We start from the raw sequence: 22,953 nt of genomic DNA, 5'->3' as shown, positions 1-22,953 counted from the left end.
ACCCCAGCTGAAGCTGGCTTTTGTTTGGCCTGGTAAGGACATTTGTAACACAGATCTCAAAACTTTGAGATATAATTGCCTCCTGAGAAAACAGCATAGTGGGCATTCCTGAGATAAAGGAAGATGATCAAGGAGCAACCAATCAAAATCGTATAAAGAATGAACTGTGTCTTGTATTGCCTAGGAGGACACCATCATGCTGGTGGAAGTGGAATTTAAAAATCACATAAATGATCCTGACTAGGAACAGCTTCGGAGTGGATGGAGTCCATCAAACAGAGTCAAAGAGATACTGTTGCTTATATAAAAAACTCAGACTAGATCAAAAACAACAGTCAGAGGCAGAAAGCTCAATTCATTGAGTGGACATAATATGCTCTAACGAGTGATCATAACAAATGACTTCTCAGTAGACAGTGCTATTAGATTCTAGAGTTGTGGAGAGAGCATGCTTTCAGAAGTAAAACTGAGCATAAGAATTACACAGTTCTCCTGACCATCTCACCATTTTCTGATATCAAATTGATGAAAGCTTTTGCATGTCTAAGGAGCATGTTTATCCTATTTTCTAATATCTTCACACCATATCTGACATCAGCCAAACATGTACCCCATGAACAAATCTTTCTTTACAGTAATCTAAATTGCAAAGTGACAGAAAATATATATTTTCCCAGAACCATTTCATTTACCATGTAAAAACACTTAAACTTCACCAGTACCTTTTACAATCAGGACTATCCATTTATTAATCTTGCCCACTTAAGCTACACAAAAAACAAGCGAGGTTTGGCAATGGCTCTAGTTATCCAATCCTCAGCACTGATGCTCTGCTTATGACATATTGTTGCATTGGTATCACTTCCTTCATCTTCTTAGCAAACATTCCTTTCCAACAATGCTGAGGAAGTGTGTGCAAGACATCATATACTATCAGTTCAAAGAATATTTATGTGTGAGTGATACAAACCATAATCTGCTGAGCAATCCTAACACAACAACATTGAGTACTATGTATTCTCTCAGACACAGATGTTGAACAGTCAAACTGAATTATCACGTTAAGGATAAACAGATATTTTATGAAAAATGACAACAAATATCCAAGGAGTACACCAATATAAATATGCAGGATGTAAATGCTAAACAGTTGGTTTCTCGGTCCCCCTCTCCCTCCCACAAACGGACCAGAAAGGTCAGTGCACGGTAGTCTAGGATGGTACAGTCTTGTCATTTGACTGCGATACTGACCAGATTGGTGGTAGCACATTGCTGTACCATAGAAACTAAAATAGAATGGAGGTCAAGAGGACTGGCTGGGTGTTCATTGTATGTCATGGGTGTTACAAAGAAGCTCTGAAAATATAGCATAGACACAGATGGGTGATTACATCAGGACTACAGGGGTCACTATACACTAGCGTATACAAAAAACTGATGGATGGAATGCTTGAATTAATCTCAGCCACTTGTAATTACTCAGAGGCACATCCCAGTCCATCGTTATTATGCACACCACGCCAACTCAATTTGGCCCAAGCCATATGCAAATCAATCTTCACCCTGCTCCAATGAGAACAGTCCAGCCCGGACTGCTAGTCCTGGTACTTCCTGAACCAAAAGACAGCCGGGTATAGCTCGGTTCCAGTGACACAGTGAGCTGATGAGCCCATAACTAGGGCAACACCGGACCTGGACTGCTTGTAGTCAGGTTCAGGGAGGACTTGGCAGGGTCGAAAATGATTTGCATATGTCTGGGTCCAAACTGAGGTGGCATGGTGAGCGAAAGAACCGAGCTATTGCCAGTGGTTAGACACATTGCAAACATCACTCCCACTACCTTTTGTTTGTTTCAGGCACAGACTTGATCCCAACATTGAAATTACCTGAATCTCACCTTGAAAATTAGGCCAAAGAGAATAACTGGCAACTAAGCTGCCTTTAGGCCAGGGACCTACATCAAATTAAGAGAAAACAAAGAATTCAAGCACCTCATACACGACCTAGCTCCACCAAGGGCATCATAGCGCTGGGACACCCCTGAGGTAGCTGCTTGTTCTACAAATGTCTATTACATTACATTACATTACATATGGGGTGATCCTGAGAGACGCGTCCTGGCACTCGCAGGACCTGCCATTTAATTTTTACCTTTACTCCTTTGCAGAAGGATATCCTTTAGATACAGACAGGCAACACCTTCGAAGAACTCTGTACAAACAAGTCAGTGCTTAGTAATTTCGTAGATAAGCGCTGAATGCTAATGGACCTATGGTGTTAGATGTTATCCAAAACATCTCCTTGTCCGATGTTCATGGGGAGGGTAGGCTGAACTTGTGAACATGTTTGTAAAGAAAGCAGAGTGTGAGGATCTCTCCAATAACCTACTGGATCTTTGCTACACAAGAAATTCCACAGGTCAACTTCTTTGGCCAAACCAAGCAACTCAAACTACCTCGACTCTGCACCACTACACCCAAGTGGGTAGACGAAATGTCTGCCTATGGTACGCTGGAACTGATCAGAGATTTTGGTGTCTTTTTAGTCTTTCACAGACATTTCCAAAATTAAACATTTTCAGGCACTGCAGGATTCCTGACACTACCCAATACGAATCATTCAAACGAAGTCCTTCAGTATTATTTACTTCACTAAGAAGGAATCTTGGCAGTGCGAGAACAGCAGGCTCTGTGAAACAATGTTGTTGCCAAGTTCTAAAGTGAACTACCTATCTTGCCCTGCTTCAACTGCAGTTAAAAAGCATAATCCCCAAAGAAAAGACCCAGAGGGGATTTACTTGTCCTTTGAAGCAGTCAGCATTTGAGCAGCCACTTTTCTGCTGTGAAAGAAATGCTGGTCCAGTAAGATGTCAATATTATTCTAGCCACCTTGACTTAAAAGTCCATTAGAAACCCATGGCATGGAGTGACAGTAAACTGATTGGTTAGAGGACAAAAAGCTTGTTGTTTCCTACTGAGCCAAAACAGTGAATGAACAGCTTCTCTGGCGTTTTACATCAACAAAGTGACTGATCATCTTATTCAAGTCTCAAACATTTTGAGGAAGAAGAGATGCAAAAGACAAAAGGCCTCAACTATTTTTTCATTGGCCATAAGGTGGAAACAAAATACTCAGTAACCAGTATAATACACTTCACACGACGGTTGTCAAAGTATTAACTGGCACAGTGTTCGCCATCTCCGAATGCTGCTGCACCTTGAGGACCTCCATTCCCAAAGCCAGTGACTATGATTTTAGCCAAAAAAGCTTCTGTCAATGCCAAGTAACAATTCCAACTGATAAACTGATATAATCTGAATCGAACATGCCTGGAGATTCCCAGTTCCTACAAGTACTGCTGCCGGGAAACCAGTTGCAGGCTTGATAAGAAATTTGCCCAACAGTTACGGTAGTAAATATTTCACCCTACCAAACAGTTTGCTCTAAAGCACTCTCTCTGGATCCAAGTAGCTCCAGCCAGAATACACCGACAGGGATATCACTAAGAAATGTGTTAAAAACGCAGGGGGGGGGGGGGGTAATCCATCCTGAGCGGCACACTAACCCACCCAAACAATCCGTATCCCATGGCATTACAGGATTCAAAATCCATGATCTGGGATCATAGATGCCCCATTAACGGGCTGCAATTGGGCTCCCAAAAACTAAGAATCGCATTAAATGAATATGGCTGAAACCAAGACTATTTGCCTTTTCAGCAAAACTTCACATTTATAAATCCTTACAGGTGATCTTGAGAAAATCTATAACCACCTGCAGATCCACTAGATTCAAAGGAATCGCCTGTACATACCTAGATATAAGGGCCCAGCGGAAATGGGATGCTGGAGCCATCTGGCATTGATTCACATCAGGTCTGTTTTAAAAACACAAACGCAACATATTATCAGTAGTATCATCATTATTCCACCATGTGCTTGCCAGGTCTTTTTAAATGTATTTATTTTGTCGATACAGCTTCCGACAACTAAGGAAACTACTGCAGTTTGTTAACAAGAAAACCCTTACAGTAGTCTGTTATCCTTACCATGAGAACACTCATTCGAACACCGATAGAATATGCTTTGTCCCACTCCAGTATTTATTGTCGCAAGGAAGGTTTTATTTTCATTTCCCCTTTATGATTTGCATCAAGGGCAGAACTTGCTCCATTTTAGTTTATTTCTTCAGAGATGTATTCTAGGTTGGGGCGTCAAAGTGATAACAACATTTGAAAGGGCAGGGACCTGAAAAAGACGTTTGAAATATTAATGCCAGGAGTCCTGTACATATGCTGCAATCCTTTCAGGGGGGCCTGGTGTTCAATATTTTTCATCCACTGTGTGCACGAAGGTTTGTCCTAAATACTGTAACTAGTGTCAGGCCGCCATTTTCATTACTTTTGCAACAGAGAAAATTCTCCACCTGGATTTTCCAACAGTGTGTTGCCAATCCTCATAGTTGCAGTCTTTAAGGTGTGACCACTCTCCAGCAGTACTGTTGCTACTTGCTGTGAACAGGTTTGTCTACATCATCATTTATATGCCATTTAAAGCATAAATAAGACACACATTGAGTTCTCCAAAGACCCACAGACCCGATTTGAAATTGCCAGTGACATACTTAGGCTGGAAAACATTACCAAACAAGCATTGGCATAGCCAATAGGTCTCGCTTGTGGGACCGTATAAGCATTTAGGTATGTAGCACAATATCCTTGGTGCAACAACATCAACTGTTGCATGGCTAAACACGTACAAGGTCCCAAAGGCGAGACCTATTGGCTATGCCAGTGCTTGTGACTATTGTGTCAGTGCAGAATAAGCCAAATGCGCTCAGTGACCTCACTACCGGATGTCTAGGTGGCCGAAAAACAGCATCCAGATGTGCCCTGAAGTGTTCTGCAAAACACACAAACTTGTATCAGCAGTAGCTGCCTGACGAGTTATGCTGGGAGCTTGTGATCCGCAGACCCCCTGCCTGTCTCCTGTTCTGACAGCACCCGGAGGTGGCCAGGCTGACAGACACAAGGCCTCCTCTGGGGCCTGCCAGCATGGTCGAGCACGCCTGATCCCCCATGCACACACACAGGCAGTACTTGTGTGCACTGACGGCCAAGCGTGGTCATGTTACTGTCACGACGTCCTCTCCTGTGTGGGAGTAAATGGTTAACATTGTACGGTGCGCACAGTGGGCTATTGTTCGCTAGCCCTTGGAGTTCGGGAGATAGGATTCCTCAAAATGTTTAAATAGTCAACACGAACAACTAGGATGTCAGTAATGAGAGGGTATGTCTGGTAGAAACTGTCTCCATCCTCAGCAGGACTGGAGTAGAGGGAGGCAGGACCCCCCAACTGACCGCTTTATGCCCCTCCTGGCATGGGTGGGGTCTGTAGGGCGAGACCCCTGACCCCTCAAAGTGCACTCACCAGGGCAGGAAGGAGAAATGTGTTAAGAAGCAGAAACCGGTGGGACGAGGAGCCTCAAATTAGATCAAAAATGCGCTTTTTATCGATTTACATTAGGAGTAAAGATGAGAATAGGAAAGATGGGGGAGGGAGCGAGGGAAAGTGGGCAATGGGACAGGAGAGGGGCAAGGGTAGAGGAGAGAAGCCAGGGGATGAGAGATGGGAATAAGGGGAGCGAGGAACGAGTGTGGGGGAGAGACGGATGGACGGACGGACGGACGGACACACACACACACACACACACACACACACCACCCCCCTTGTAGAGAGAGGCAGACAGAATTAAGAAAACGAGTGTAAGCAGAAATATTGAGAATAAACAAGAGAGTATACGTGTTGGGGGCGGGGCGAGAGGGATGAGAGAAAGACGCATGGACATGTGCGCGGTGAGATGGGGAAACACTGCCTGTAAAGCTCCAGCAAAATGTGTAAATAGATGAATAAAGCAGAACCACACTAAAGTGAATGAATCGAGATAGTTTGTAAACAAGCCCGGCTTTGAAAGTGGTGCGGGCGCTAGCGCCCGCCACAGCGAAAGTGAAAGCACATATGTTTCAAATTAACGCAAACGCGGCAGGGGAGGGGGCGGAGGAGTGTTGAGAGAGCACTGAAAGCTGGCCACTGAAAGGAAAATGAAGCCGACGTGGAGGGAGTGGGCGAAGGGAGGGGGTAGGGGAGGGGATTCACGCGCTGTAAGGCTTAATGAGCCATTACAGAAAGCTAGATGGCAGCTGTGCACGTCCACGCGCACGTAACCGCATGCTTGAGGCCAGCAAAAGCCTTTGGTAGCACTTTGAAAACCCAGTTACTAAATGTCTCGCCAGAGCAGCGCATGCGCTGGCTCAGGCGAGACCTAAAACTGCAGGGATGGATCATACTTCCCATCAAGCTGTACTAGGCACTGCCCATTACCAATCAATTCAGGAGGTATAGAGGCATGCTGGTACGGCTCACGAGAAACCAGCATGCACAACCGCAAATGTAACAAGTTATAATTAGGCAATTCCATATGGGGACATATACTAGGTGCACATATTAGAGATTCCATTGAGAAGTATGTCTCACAGGCATTTTAAGTTGTTCCTTATGCTCCAAAATGCTATTCAATGCAGTGTATATATAAACAGAGCCTGAGCATTCCTTACCAAATATCAATCAGCCAAAGTCAGTTGGTTACATCAGTTTATATAAGAAATAGGAAATAGACATGAGATGATACCAGGTAAAACAAAAGATGAGAGATTTTGGGCCTAATTCTAGAAATGTTGGTGATCTTACCACTGAATCCCCCCCCCCCGCAAAATAAAAGAAAATACCGTAGCACTTTAGATGCCACCTATTTTAGAACAAAGACATCCAATGCACCATTGAAATCCACTCTACTAAGTTTTCGCCGATGAGGAAATATGCTTGTTCACAAATGGCAGTGTTTCAATAAGTATTAAAATCAGTTATAAACACGTCTTACAATCAAAGCAGAAAACTGGCCACTACCCTAAGTGCAGTTTTGATGTTACCACAACACAGTCAGATGATGAAAGAGGAGTGATTTTAGTGACGGGGTAGATGGGTGGAAAGTGTGGTTACATCTAGGAAGTGTTTTGACCAAGTATGTTTTTTCTTTAAAGAGAACTACCAATGTCTTAAATGTGCCAAAACATCTTGGCAATGGGAAGTGCCTAGGCACAAAATACCACGTTTTCATGACATACAACCCTTGTGGCAGCATCAGTACCAAAACAGAAAGCTAAGGGCTTGTGCAAAACCAAAAATTTCAAATATACCAACTTCTAACTCTCTCTGTAAGATCTCTACCATTTCTCCTAACCAATCATGGAACAGAGATGCCCAAATTCATGGTGCTAGTTGTATTTACACCAGTATCCTAAAAACTAGGCTGCTATTACACCCTGCTCAAAGTCAAACTAATAACTATCACTAATGAAGTATGGCTATACATGAAAGCAACTGTAAGTGTACTGTGGCTGCTGGCACCTTGTGGAGTTTACCACCAGCCCACTGAAACACAGGCAAAAGCATTCTGCAGACAGACACGTGCCCTGCAATGTAATTCACTAACCAAACTTCAAGTGGCAGAAACACAGGGACGAGTGCCTATGAGTAGCAAGTCATGGTTCTGGGATGCTCAACTTAAACTGGATATCTGGCCAGAGTCAACAACTTTAAAGTAAGTTTCTGAATAATCCGCCACATCACAGGATTTGCTCCTGGAAGTTAGGTGTGAAAAATCGTTTGTGTGTGCCTCGTGGTGGGGCCATTCCTTTGTGAAGGGAGTGATCTACTCTATTTTCAAATCTCCTCTAGAATGTCTTCTGAAGAATGGCTGGCTAACAATTTGTTGAGAGGAATGCATCAATCAAGCAATTGGTGTGGATATACCTGAGGTGGCTATATAATTGAGAAGACAGCATCCTTAAAGGTTTGTAACTTGTAAAGCATTCGCTTTCTACGCTGAAGGGGAAGAGGGATGGGTAGAATAGAAGATAAGCAATAAACCTTTTTGGAATATGAAACATAATGACTGCCAAGGGAGAGTATTCCTACTTCAGATCTCATGTTCTAGGAAGAGGGATTTAAGATGCTACTGCATTCTGGCAAGCGAGATGCAGCTGTGGTGTTTCTGTAGTCACTTTACATGTGTCATGTTGCTACATGCATTTGTTATCCAATACTAAGACTAGACACAACTGCTAACCTCTGGTTTGAACAATTCATGTCAGACTTAATATTTCATATGTAAAAATTAAAACCATTCTAAAACGAAAAAGGATACTGAAATGCTTTACAGCAAGAGTCCAGTAGCCGCAGTAACAATTTGCAACCACCCAAGATCTTCACTGCCACAAACTCGATCAAGGGCTGGCTAGGAACCGAGCAAATTTCAGTATTTTCCAAATCTTTTTTACTGAAGAGGAAGAAACAAAAAAACATGGATCACATTCATTTACAGTAAGCTTTTTCATGGCAACAAAAAAAAACAACAACAAAAAAATAAACTATGGGCATGAAGATTGTTTTTTTAAGGTGAAATACTTTGATTCTCACCACTGTTACTTACTTTGGGAACAACTCGACAAAGTCTTGAATTGACCTTTCCAAATTCATTCTTGTTAAACGATTCAAACATTGCTGGACCTGAAAGAGAAAAGTTGCAGAAATTGGATACAAGTTCTCTATATTCACATAGGGTTTCTTAAAAGACCTCTGGCAAAAATTATACAGTCAACAAAAAACAACGGGCAGTCTTATACTGTTAGCTTTTAATTTCTAGATCACCTTTACTTCAAGTAAAACATTGGTGAAAAAGTAGGAAATACTTCTGCCAGATAAGCTCCAACTCTACATGTGACAGAGACTATGCAATGTCCATGCTAAACCTACAAAACATGTATCAAAATGTAGGCAACAAAGCACAAATATAGGGCTTGTGGGCTGCACTGCTGCAACAAAGTTCAACTCTATGGTCGCTGGTGCTCAAAACATTCCTATTTTCAGACTTTTAAGACACAGGTACGTCACAATAGTATGGTAAGTTTAAGCGCTCAGTAAAGAAAACAGGGCACGAGACCGGGGGTATTTCACCAGGTCTAAAGAGGGTAAACCTTAGGGAGCAACACCAGCACTCGTTTCTTGAACTCATCAAGTAAGATGCTCAGAGGAGTGTATTCATCAGGGGCCGAGTAAATGTAGCTGCCTAGGGAACTATTGTGGCACAAAGTTGTGTGGCTCATCAGTGCTTACTGTGAATTGAACCACTGACTGCTTTGAGACCACAAGCTTTTGTTGATTCCTCTTCAACGTGACATGGCCTGAGTGAGGAGAAATATGTAGCGTTTGGTTAGCGCTCTTATGGCTGAAAAGCAGAAGTTTGAGGAACGCTGTCCAAGAAAGGAGGAGTCTTCCCGAAAAATGAGCGATCTCTCAGTCATTGTCTTAAAGTACTGTCAGCGGTCTAAGTTCATTTCTATTCTAGCATTTCATTTGTGAAATGTTTTTTCTACATCTTAATTTTTAAGACAGTCTAATATAATTGGGGCCTGCTCATCGGGGGCAATCCCTCTTCTGTGAAGCTGGAAATATTTTGTTGGTTAAGGACTGCCCTTTGTTTTCACTGGTCTAGACCAGTGATTCTTAATCTGTGGTCCACAACACCTACTCAGGGGGGCTCAGCTGTTTAAATAATAGAGTAATAAAGTAAGGGTTCACGGGTGGTGGTGGTTAATAATGATAAAAATGACAACACAATAGTAACATTTACTGAAAATAATAAAAAAGAAAAGCGGATATATATGATAGTCCTTATTAGAGTAGTTGACTCTCCAACACTTCTGAAATGCTTAGACTCAGTTGCCTAGTATGGAATGTCGATGGCCTCAACTGCAAGAATAAAAGACGGTTAGTACAAGAAGAGCTTAAGCTATATAATCCCCATTTAGTTTTACTCACTGAGACACATATTAGTTACAAAGATAGGAACTTGTTAAGGCTATTAGGCTATGAGGTTATTGCTTGTACAACTCTAAACGCTACTATTAGAGGGGTCGCCATTTTAAAACAAAGACAACTGAAACTAAATGTTATTAAAACTGCTGTAGACAAAAGGGGTCGATGGATAATCATCCAAGCTGATCTGGAAAACTGCAAATATGTTATATGCTCTGTATATGGACCTAACATTGACGATCCTTATATTTTTGATTGGTTAAACATCGAACTATTGCAATGGGAAGGAGAACTCTTAATTGGGGGCGATTTCAATTGTATAATTGATTATGATATAGATACTACTAAACACAGGGGGTTTCAACGCATGCGGAAGATACGTGTGGCTATTTTGGAAATAAGTCGTCTACATAACCTAAAAGACGCTTGGCGAATTCTTCATCCTAAAATCCCAGGCTACACGTACTATTCCGCACCTCATAAATTATGCTCCCGTATAGACATGATTTGGGCATCTGATAAGATTTTAGAATCCAGCACTATCGATATCTGCCCTAGACTTACATCTGACCACAATCCCATTCTCTTTATTTTTAATACAGCTACAAGAAGACAAGATACAAGATCATTTTCATTCCCCAGATATCTTTTTTTCAGATTCAGAATTTATACTACAACTTAAAGAACATATCTCTGAATTTATTGATATAAATCTTCACTCCACCTCTCCAATTTATGTATGGGACGTGTGTAAGGCCAGTATAAGAGGGTTTACTCAACAATTTATCTTCACACAAAACTCCAAAACTTCGTAAAGAGGATAAGGCTATTATTACTAAAATTCAGCTACTAGAAAATCAGCTAGCAGATGCTCTTACACAAGACTCATTAGATGCGGATAAATTAGGACTAGAGTTAATCAGTCTTCGCTCTGCTACTAAAAATATTCTTAGAGAACGAACCAGTATAAAATTACATAAATTTAAAATCTCTCAATACGAGAGTGGTGATAAAATCGGTAAGATCTTGGCCTATAAAATCGCGGATGACAAAGCCAATACAATAATTAAATTTATCAAGGGACCCAATAATATGATTTATGATCAAACTACAGATATAATTGAACAATTTGTTAAATATTATAGTCATTTATATACTCCGGAAAACAACCCTACCTTACATAATATTCAAACATACCTCGGTAACAATGTTACCAATAATATAGGAATTGAACATAACAGGCAATTAGGGGGGGAGGTCACCATTACCGAAATTAGAACGGCTATTACTTCTCTCCCGTCCGGCAAAGCTGCAGGAGAAGACACACTTCCTATAGAATTTTATAAAATTTGTATGGATGAAATACTTCCCCTTTTTTGCTCAGTAATTAACTCGATTGATCAAACAGGGAAGGCTCCAAACTCTTGGAATTCTGATAAAATAGTCTTTTTCCTTAAAAAAAAAAACCTGCTGAGGAATGTGGCTCTTACAGGCCTATTTCATTAATCAATGCAGATGCTAAAATATTCTCCAAAATTCTTGCACTTCGATTGGCTCCCTATATGCCGGAGCTGGTCAATCCACAACAACATGGATTTATTACCGGCCGGGACACTACAGCCCATGTTAATATGGCAATTACCGCGTTTGACGTGGCAGCGGTTAATTCCACCAGACTCGGTATGATACTTTTAGATGCTGAAAAGGCATTCGACCGAGTCGGGTGGGATTACCTCTGGGCCGTAATGAGGGCGTACGGCTTCAATGGTCAATATCTAAGATGGATACAGGCCCTATATGATTCCCCAACGGCTAAAATTAGTTATTCAGGCATGATTTCCCCAGGTTTTAAAATACTCAGGGGCACGCGGCAGGGGTGCCCGCTTTCACCCCTGCTTTTCGCACTTTCCATTGAACCGTTTATAAACTCATTACTAACTCAACCTCATATTATCCCATCGGAATCCGGCTCTAACTCTTTGAAAATCACTGCCTATGCCGATGACATTGCCATATACTCCACTGATGTAGAAAAAGCTCTTATAACGATAATTAAGGAATCTAATGCTTTTGGTTCAATTTCAGGATACAAATTAAATTTAAGTAAAACACAGGTCATACTAAACTACAAACCATTGACTTTAGTCCAAGGTACTTGTCGGGTGGCGACATATTTAGGTGTCAAGATATCAGCCAAAATAAGCGACATAAACACCCTCAACTATGATGCCTTATTGAAAGAAGTAGCTGGCCTATTTAAAAAAATGGCATAAAATACCTTAAAGTCTTATAGGCCGGATTAACTTAATTAAAATGAAGATTTTGCCAAAATTTTTGTATTTATTTAGGTCTATACCCTTACGTGTTAATAACTCTTTTTTTAAGAAATTAGACGGGATTTTAAGCAGCTATATTTGGGGGTACAAGAAAGCGAGAAGATCGCTTGCTCTGCTTAAATTACCAACCGACAAAGGCGGCTTAAACTTCCCTGATTTCAAATTATATTTTCTGGCAACTTTTTTTGGCCGTCTTCGTAGTTTGTTCTATCCTAATAGTCAATACTATTACCACCAATTTATGTTAGGCAATGATTCTAACCGATTTCTTGCAAGAGTAAATGATCCTAATTATTTTAAGAGGGTTAAGTTTAAGACTGCGAGAGAGGCAATTGCGATTTGGAAATCTTTATTAAATACATGCAAGACTTCTTTTTTTCACTCTAAGCTTTCTTTGTGGGGCAATCCTGGGCTACCAGGAATATTTAATGATGGACTTGGGACCGTCTGGGCCAATCTGGGAGTTAATTTTTTGGGGGATCTTTATGGAAATCAGGGATTTTTAAATTTTACAACACTTAAACTTTTCTTTAATTTAACTGAATCTATGCGATTCAAATATATGCAAATTAGAGACTACTTGATTTGTAAGATGAAAATCATTCAAATTTCGGACTCAGATTTATGGACGTGTTTTTATTTGGAGAATCAGAAATCATTAATTAGCAAGGGGTATAAATGTTTAAATAATTTCAAAGAGGACAACTGTCCAAAAATTGCTCTGAAATGGACATCTAGACTAGGGATTAATATCACCGCTACTAAAATCTCGGCGTCACTCTGCAATATCAATAAAGTGGTACAATCTTCGAGTCTGAGGATTCAGCTATACAAAACCATTTGCTTTTTATATTATACCCCGTTCAGAATTTCTAATTGGTCTCAAAACGCTCCATCAAGCCCACGCTCTAAGTGCCCCAAATGTGATCTAGTGGCGGCTGATATTACTCATATATTTTTTTCATGTCCAGCCTTGCACGAGTTCTGGACTGGATTCGAAAATATCTTATCGCAAAAACAAATCATATTTGGTTCTCTCTCACCGTTATCTGTATTACTAGATGTACAATCTACAAATGGCCCACACAGAGATTTATTAACCGTACTATTTTCTTGTGCGCGACTGACCATTGCTAGGGCATGGATCTCCCAGAAACCCCCACATATTTTGGAATGGTGGTTCTTGATTAATGAAATTTACACTATGGAGCGTGCCATTGCTAAAACGAGGGGATTGAAATCTATGAAAAAATTTTATAAAATTTGGGGAACTTTTCTTTAACCCTTTTTACTTTTTTTTTACGCCTTTATTTGTTTATGTGTCTGGCCTACTTGTTATAAAATGTATATGTTATTACTATCTGCTAATCTTCGGTTTTTGTACTATTTGTGTTGTCAATAAAAACAAATATTTAAAAAAAAAAAAAAAAGTGTAATAAAGTATGAATAAATAAGAAAAAGCTAAATTGAAAATTTGTAAACGCCCTGTAAATGTGAACGAATTTGAAATTTGAAGCTAAAAATTAAGTTGGCCTCCTCATTCTGATTCTTGTGAGTAGCCCAAGTATAGAAACATGACGAAAACTGGACTCAACTGAAGCAGTGGTATACGCTTAGAAAAACAGTATGCATTGGAGTAGAAAATACAAAATCATATCCTAGCAAATAGCTTATCCCTTTGACTTTTTTTAATAAAACTCAATTTTTAATAAAATCAAACCTTTTTAAATAAAAGTTCGATTTTTGTATGACATAAACCAAGTCCTGAGGGTAGGGGCTGATCAAGTCCGCACACAACAAATTGAATGTGGTTACTAGTTGTTAGATAGTGCACGAAACCAGAGAGTACTTCCCTCTTTACTCCCCAAAATGTAGGATCAAGTCCTACAACAACATGCAAATGCAAAGAGGTTTCAGCACTATATACATTTATATAAACATGATATAACGACAGCAACTCAATAACAAAGACATCCAGCACGAGATGTATATTTCATAGAGATATTTTCTTCTTTATTTTTTTTCGGACGGAGATTCTTACCATTCCATATTTCATAATCTTATAGCCAACGCGTTTCGTCTCCCACGAGACATCTTCAGGGCTTTCATATGTGATGTATAGGATTTCTCTTAGAAGTTCATTGAATTTGCACTATATGGTCAGCGTATTCTCTAGATCACTCAGTCTTCGGTAACGGTTTGATAGCCGGCCGCATGCAAACTCATTATTCAATTTCAGCAAAAGATTTTTGTATGAGTTTTGATTAATGAATTAAATCAAATATTTCATACAGTGTACATAGTTTGATGCCCTCTAGACACTCGTGCTGAGTGCTGCTGCCGTTATTTCAAAAAGATTGATGTTTGTTTTTTAAAATTGAATGGACTGTGCTCTGTTTTGCCTTTTTAACTAAAATAACTTCTTATCCGCTTTCATAGCATTTTTTACACTGTTTGTGACCGGGTCTCACTGCTATAACTCTTGCTTCCGCATTCTAGACAGTGCGGAGCGCTGATTGGCTGGTTAGGGCCAATCAGTAGTGACAGGAGGGTTTGGCCCTGCCCACCTACCTTTAAATTCCGCAGCTGATGCGGACGCGTGCTCCCTCTAGACACTCGTGCTGAGTGCTGCTGCCGTTATTTTAAAAAGATTGATGTTTGTTTTTTAAAATTGAATTGACTGTGCTCTCTTTTGCCTTTTTAACTAAAATAACTTTTTATCCGCTTACATAGCATTTTTTACACTGTTTGTGACCGGGTCTTGCTGCTATAACTCTTGCTTCCGCATTCTAGACAGTGCGGAGCGCTGATTGGCTGGTTAGGGCCAATCAGTAGTGACAGGAGGTTTTGGCTCTGCCCACCTACCTTTAAATTCCGCACCCGATGCGGACGCGCGCAGCAGGCTAGCCTTAGGCGCGCCGAAGGCGCGCCTAAGGCAAGCCCGTCTGTGCCCGTCCGCGCCGGGACGCTGCCAGCTGCTAGTAATTCTGCCCAATTATGTACTGACAGGATTACTTTTACTCGTTCTGAGCTTCTGTCTCTGAACACACACTGCTCAAGTTGTATGAAGCATTCCTGGACATCTATGCTACATTTCTTTCAGTGTGAACAGTGCCTTTTTACTTTGAGGAGTGCGGGGAGGGGTTCTTCTCCCATGGCCTCAACAGAACTACGGTTCCTTAGTCTGAATTGCCGCTCCCTTATTAAACATCATGCTGAAATATTTGATTTGCTCTCAGATGATTCTCCGACCGGTCTCTTCCTGACGGAGACCTGGTTAACCCATGATTCTGGTGCAGAGAGCTGGCTGGCGCTCCCTCCAGGTTATAGTATATATCAACTTAACCGATCATCCAAACGTGGTGGAGGTATTGCGCCAATTCTTAAAGAGCCTTTCTTATGTAGTTTTAAGAAGGAGGATATTCCAGACTGTGAAAGTGCGTTTTTTCAAATTTCTTTTAATTGCAACTTCACGGTCTCGGGATTGGTAATCTATCGCCCTCCTGGGCCATCTAACACTTTCAGGGAGGCGCTAGTGAGTAGGGTCTCGATATTAGCCAGTAAAGCAGCAAATTTCTCCATCTAGGGTGATTTGAATCTCCATCTGGAAAACAGTGACAAAGCTGACATCGCCTGTTTCTTAGCTGATCTTGAGGCCTGCCAACTGCATCAATACGTGACTGAATGCACTCATGTGGCCGGCCATTTGTTGGACCCCATATTTTCAAATTTGGGTTCATTAATAGTGTCTCCTCCTGTCCCTGTGGTTTGGTCCGACCACTTTTTGGTCTCCTTTTCTGTAAAATTGCCAGGGAAACCGGCCTTGAAATGTGCTTGCCCGGTGATTAAACACCCCTGGCATAAATTGAATGTTAGCCAATTCTCAGATTTGTTGGTAAGTTCAACACCCCAGTTTTCCTCTAATATAGAGGCCGCCGATCTTCTTTTCCAGGATTGGCCGACCTCAGCACTAGATACTTGCATTCTGGCAAAACTGAGCTCAAAGAAGAAACAAGGGCCATCTAATCTGTGGTTTACTGAGACCTTAGGGAAAGCAAAAAAGGTCTGTAAGCAACTGGAGCGAACCTGGAGGCGTGCTTATGAGTTAGAAGCAAAAAATAACTATTGCGCCGCTATTAAGTCATATCATAGGCTGATCAGGAAAGCAAGAGCTAATTATATTGCTGACAAAATTTTGGAGAGTAAAAACCCGCCCAAAATGATCTTTTCCCTTCTTCGACAAATGCAACATTCTAATGTGTAAGCGGACCCCCCTGTCTCGTCTAATGCTCAGTGCGATAACCTTGCTGATTTCTTTGTGCAAAAGGTGGAGACCATTTATAATAATCTTCCAACTGTCAGCCCGCACGTAGTGAGTATTAACATTGCGCCAGTACCTAAAGGGGAGGATCGATTGGTCGCCCCTGCATCAACATTGGTTTTTTTTTTCCTCCTCTTACGATAGCTGAGACGGAATCATTTTGCCGTAAAATTAAATCAGGTTCCCCAGTTGATCCTTTGAGACCTGACCAACTGAGCCTGGTCTTTCCATCTGTGCTCCCAGTGGCCAGGGATTTGATTAATTTATCGTTGTCCTCGGCTTCTTTGCCCACCTCATGGAAACATGCAAAAGTGATTCCTCTATTAAAAAAAGCATCTTTGGAACCTTCAGATCCTGGAAATTTTCGTCCAATTTCTCAACTTCCTCTTTTAGCCAAAGTCACCGAATCCTATGTCAATTCCGCTTTGGCGGAATTTGTAGAGGAGAATAAAATCCTTGACCCCTCACAAAATGGTTTCCGTCCCTGCCACAGTACCGAGTCGGCTCTGTTGGCCGTGATTTAGGATATTCGCGGTAACCTGGATGTTGGGAACTCGGTGGCCTTGATTCTATTGGATTTAAGTGCCGCTTTTGACACTGTTTCGCATGACATCCTTTTGGGTAGACTACGCAATATTGGGGTCAGGGGTTTGGCGCTCTCTTGGTTTGGTTCTTTCTTGGAAAAAAAGGACCTTTCAAGTGGTTGTTCCTCCATACCATTCGCAGGTGCATGCTATTAAGTACGGGGTTCCGCAGGGCTCAATATTGAGCCCAGCACTGTTTAACATCTATGTTCAGCCCCTAGCAGTGGTAGAGGGTTGTCGTTGGTATCCTATGCCGATGACACCCAGTTAGTCATTGCTTTTTCAAAAAATTGTAGAAACAACCTTCTCAAATTCAAAGAGGATTTATTAGCTATCTCAGATTGGATGACAACCAACTGCTTGCAGCTAAATGCCGCTAAATCAGAAATTCTTGTGCTAGGGAAAGACAGTGCGTTATGGTCAGAACAGGGGTGGCCGGACCAACTTAAGCCAGCGCCACTGCCTAAAGAGGCGGTCAAGAATCTAGGCTTCTGGATAGACCGGGATCTTTCCTTTGATACACAGTCCAAAGTCCTTGCAGGGGTCTGTTTTGGACTCCTGAGGGGGTTGAAGCCCCTGCTTGGATACTTTGATCCAGAGATCCGCCAAACTATTCTCCAGGCCACAATTCTGTCCAGGTTGGATTATGGCAATTCCCTTTATCTGGGGGCCAATAAATCGTGTGTCTCTCGCCTTCAACGCATTCAAAATGCGGCTGCTCGGACGTTGTTTGCGCTTCCTAAATCTTGCTCGGTTTCTAATCTCTTACCCAAACTGCACTGGTTGCCTATAGCTAAAAGAATTCAGTTTAAGTCCTTGTGTATGGCTCATAAAATTTTGGCGAAACAAGGCCCCCCTATTCTGGATGACATACTTGTTCAGTATATCCCAAATCGCCCCCTTCGCTCCGCTAACTCGGGCCTTGTCTGCACTCCTCGTTTTCAAAGAGTCAGAGCTGGTGGACGTTCTTTTAAAGTCCAGGCAGCCCTTTTGTGGAATTCCCTCCCGACTTCTATTAGAGGTTTGCAGAATCATATGCTATTTCACAAGGCCTGGAAGACCTGGCTTTTCCCTGCGTAATTCTGGTTTGTGTTAGTTGGAGTAGTCTCTGCACTTGTTCTTCTGGGTAGCGCTGGGACGCCCCGTCATTGGGGCAGCTATGCGCTGTATAAATCTTTTAATAATAATAATAATAATAATAATAATAATAATGCACACTTGTTTTTGTGTATTGTTTTGAGCTTCCAATCTTAGGAATTACTTATGTGGGGTCCCCGACTTCGTGTTGGTTCACTGGGGGGTCCACGGAACACAAAAGGTTAAGAGCTGCTGATCTAGACTAATAAATTCAACACAGAAAGGCAACCAGGCATTGTGGCCAATCCATAAAGGAAATACCTTAGTTTTCATCCAAAGACTGTATCTCTCAGTAAAAAAAATTAACTGATCCATTTTCCCATATTGCACAACCAACTACAGGATGATGCATCTCGGCAAGAGGAAGCAATTTCATTTTAAAGGTGGCGATAACCCAATCGATAAAACACATACAAAATAGGATGTAGGTCGTTTTAAGAAGATGAGACATAACGCTCACGCTAAACTGCTGTCTAGGGTTCAAGTATATAAAACAAACCCCCTGGTGATGCAGTTCCACAAGGATGTTTTCCTCTACTACGCTTTTTCCTTGTTGCACTCTATTCCACTTTATGGCTCAATACCACAGCCCAGGTAGAGACCAACAAACTAAGAAAAACACTTCATTGATGTCACTTACCATGTCATGAGTGATGTAATATGTGAGGTCATAAGCAGTGCATTGCGGGGGCGTAAGTCATAATGAATTCAGGCAACTATACTGCTGAATTTCACTGGTTTTGTACGAGTGAAATCTGAGCCTTACTATAGCTCCTATCCTGAAAGTCTTGGGGTGATTCGGTAAGCGGGGCCGAGAAAAAAAGGGGGTCCCAAAACGTGTTTTCTCCAAGTTATTTTCCATAGGAAACTTTAGACACGGCTACAGCTTGAACTGCTGAACGGAATTACACCAAATTTGGCAAAAAGGTAGTGCTTGGTTCAGAAAGCGCCCTTTTTTTAAAAAATGGTGTAAAACCGTTCTGTAGTTGCTGAGAAAATCAAAAAATAAAAGTTTCGACATATAGAGGCGCGGTGGATCCGCGGACCCTCCAGACCACGAGCTTTATTCTAATTAGCTGTCAACACTCCAAACCAGGAAGTGTTGGCAGCCATCTTGTGCCTCGGTGTTGGACTTGGCCCTTTTTGGCAGGTTCACCCCTGAACTTTTTGCCTTAAGCTCTGACATGGTGGTGGTGGTGGTTTTAAGCCTCTGGGCACTTGTGGCCCAGTGTAACGTGCGTGCGCTCTCTGTGTACGTGTGGGGAGATTGGCCTGCCCTCCCATAGGAATGCATGGGGGATAAGTGTGTCCATGGTAATTCCTGGTATGAGAGGAGTGCAGGGTCGAGTTTAGTATGTATGAACTCGTGAGGATAAATGCTGCGCAATGGTGTGCGCAGATTTATGGTGACTGGTGGAGAAATGCCACTTTTAGAAGTTGGCATTTCTGTGTGCTATGCGTCTGCCTGCCTGATGTGAATTGCATGTCTGGCTTGTGATTGACAGGAGCTGAGAGGTGTGGGTGGCTCCAGGAGGGGCAGGGTGAGTCAGCGCTGAGCTGAATGGGACACCTGGAGGAAGAGTGGTGGGAGGAGTAATCCCCTGACTCTGAATAGGATGGTGCTTCCCTAGTGAATGCTGGCTTCGCCCCCCTGTGGTGTGTCTGATGGAGAGCCCCCACCTGATAAAGGGGAAGAGGAGCTTCTAAAGCAAAGTGCTCCAAATCCCCCCTAAACCAGTTCCCCCGAGCCCTGTGCTGTGACAAAAAGGGAAATGCTAGTATAAATATAGGGGCTGTGACCCAATGAAAATGTTCAGTCTTGGTGTGTTGTTCCTGCTGGGGCCCTGGAGGGGCTTCCATGAGGGCTTGCCTCCCCGGGCCCTGCATTGCCCCCTCATCTTAAAGGACTTCCAGGACTTTAGTCCTAGCGCCTGGAGAGCGCTTTATTGCTATTTCTGCAGAGCGCTTTATTTATTCTGAGAAGGAGCGCTTCTGTTTTCCCCTTGAAACACTGGGCTGCGATCACCTTCGAGGGAATCCCGACGTACGGATTCCCCCGCACTTCTGATTTCATGGTGGGTGCCCACCCCACATGGCCGCTCCGTGTTTATTTTCCTAGCGGAAGCCCACCCCGCTTTATGGTAGATTTACAATGCGGGTGCCCACCCCGCTTATTTGCTGTCACGGCGGGTGCCCACCCCGCCGGTATCTTTATGCGAAGCGGGAGCCACCCCGCGTTTCACCGCCGCGACCCGAGGAGAAGATGGCCGCCGACGCGGAAGCCAGGCAAAGTTCGCCTGCCTCTGGGCAGGGCCGGCAGCGGGAGGGGAAGTAGTACGGGCAGAAGGGAGGACGGGAGCCTACCCCGCCTCCACGAGCACCGCTGCAAAGTCCCGGGTCCCAGGAGGGGCCCCGGGTGAAGAGGAAAGGCGGCAGAGGCCGCCGATGGCAGCGCTCCCATGAGTGAAGGGAAGCTCTGCGCGAGAAGTTACAGCGTGGTGATCTCTGGTCGGCAGAGGAGACCAGGAGAAGTGCTGCCGGTCCCGCCTGCCGAGAGAGGAGCAGCGCAGAGTTCCCCGGCGTGGAAGAGAAGTCCCGGGTCCCAGGAGGGGGCCCGGGTGAAGAAGGCAGAAGTGCCGCCGGTGTCCGCCCCAGTCCCCGCAAAGAGTCGGTGAGTTGAGACGGTGAGTTGAGACGGTTTGGGGGGGGTGGGGGGGGGGGGTGGGAGTCCAGATGCAGGCACAAGGTGCCGATTTACCGAGCGGGCTCGGCCGTTGTGGGCCGCTCCAACGTTTGGGGGGGCAGTTTCTTTGGTAAAGGAGAGAGCCCAGAGGGCCCCAGTGACTTGGGGCAGATCGGGGCACATTGTCGGTGCCTGGGCGGTCCCGCCAGAGGGTGGGCCGCCCCAACGATGGGGGCATGTGTTTAGTACAACGATGGAGGTCCAGAGGACACAGAGGTGCCGGGCCCCCTTTATGAGAAATACCACAGCTGCGCTGCACCAGCGCGGGCAGCTGCAACGAGATGGCCATGAGGTTGAGAAGTCCCTGAGTGGGACCGGAGGCACAGTGGTGCCAGGGCCTTCCCGTAATTCACAGCTGCGCAGCACTTCGTGCCAGCTGCAACGTTTAGACCACAGTTCTTTAGGGGCATTGGAGAGATAGGAGTGAGTTGCACTCCTCGGCCCCAGCGCAATAGCACACGTGCAAACTATGCTGCATAGGCAACAGCCCTGACATTCTGGACACAGGGCGTTTGAACCCCTTTGGGAAGGCCAGTTGGGCAAAGGGTCAGTGATTTACATGATATTAGTAAGTGTGATGCTTTACTATGATTCATGCCTCTAAATGCGTTCTGGGATGAGATTATGTGCGTAATGTGTGTATGCCAGTGAGATTATTTCCTAATGTGAGTGATGCTTAGGAGGTTAGGGTCTAAAATGTTAGACCGATGAGGTTGGCGTACAATGGATTTGGCGCCTAATGTGATACTGTGCATAATGTGGTTTATGTTACAGGCTGATGCGGAGTACAGTGGTTACCAGTGATTACTGGTTGTAGGTTTATGGTATGTCTTACTTGTACTAATTTCACTTTGGGATGGTTCTGACAGTGGTCCAGTGGGCCCTGCCAGGTGCAAATATTCCCTTGTAGATATGACCTAGTGACAGGTGGCACAATGTATATGATGTGATTACTATTCTAATGTGTTATGAGAATACAAAGGCTATTTTTAATATAACCTTGTGTGGAGTTCCTTTTGTGGTGTACCCGGGATGTTGTTCCGGTGTGCGTGCGCAACCGCTTTACACAAGGCCTCCAGGATAAGCCTCACTGCTCATGCCAAGCAACCAAGGGGGTGAGGAGGGGTTATCTTTGGCATGTAACTCCCTTGCCCAAACTAGAGTGGGGGTCTCTGCCTGGCTTTGGCGCAAGCCTTAGCCAACCAGAGATCCCATTTCTAACATTAGTTGTCAGCGGTGAGGATAGGACTTGCGTTTGCGCATTACCAAAGCGACAACTGGCTGCATTACAAAACTCAGCATTTTAGATAGTCACATGGAAAGGGATTATTGTATTTGAGTTTGTTTAAAGTGTCATTTCTGTTGAAATGTGTTTCTTGTTGCACTATGAGTTGGCTGTCCTGCCAAGGACAGAAACCAGAGAATCTGGAGAAGTGACTGCCCTTGTGCAGACTGCTATTTCTTGGGTTGGCCTGAAGCTGAAGGAGTGACTGCCCCTGTGCTGTCTGCTGGTTCTAGGGTTGACCTACAGTGGTAACTTAATTGGTATGGAGTAACTGGCTCGGGAGGGTAGATTATCCCCTAAGTGCAGTGTGAGTTGTCTGGATTCGCCAGTAAGGGTGAGATCCAGTGGTGGCAGCAATATATAGTCCAGTGCAGGAAGTCCCATTCCCAGTGGATGGTACCTGGTACCCGGTTAAGGGGGGGTGGGGGGGTCAGGTTGAGATTCAGGGGCAGTGAGGAACTGTCTCACCAGTCTGGGGGGGGCGTGTGTGGATGAGTGGTGTGTGCACTGGACGATTGGGTGCGAGTTCTGTGAAATAAGGAGCTTGCACGGGAGGCAGACCTCTGGCTGTGGGCTAGAGGGTCTGCAGAGGCATTGGGGAGTGATTCCAAAAGG

General features: G+C 43.5%; 1 protein-coding gene across 1 annotated transcript in view; it reads right to left on the bottom strand.

Moving 5' to 3' along the window:
- RMP64 (ribonuclease MRP subunit p64) overlaps positions 1–22,953 on the bottom strand; it is a 112,099-nt gene that overhangs the window by 43,629 nt on the left and 45,517 nt on the right. The window contains exons 3-5 of the mRNA XM_085622101.1: positions 8,548–8,624; positions 8,263–8,394; positions 971–1,048 (exon numbers count right to left, since the gene is read on the bottom strand). Of these exons, the coding sequence (XP_085478227.1) occupies positions 971–1,048; positions 8,263–8,394; positions 8,548–8,624 (287 nt within the window). The remainder of the gene's footprint in view (positions 1–970; positions 1,049–8,262; positions 8,395–8,547; positions 8,625–22,953) is intronic.

The sequence above is a fragment of the Triturus cristatus genome, chromosome 8, assembly GCF_964204655.1.
Source record: "Triturus cristatus chromosome 8, aTriCri1.1, whole genome shotgun sequence".
Taxonomy (NCBI): Eukaryota; Metazoa; Chordata; class Amphibia; order Caudata; family Salamandridae; genus Triturus; species Triturus cristatus.
Note: the sequence above shows the minus strand (reverse complement) of the source record. Positions and strands in the feature narration are given on the sequence as shown.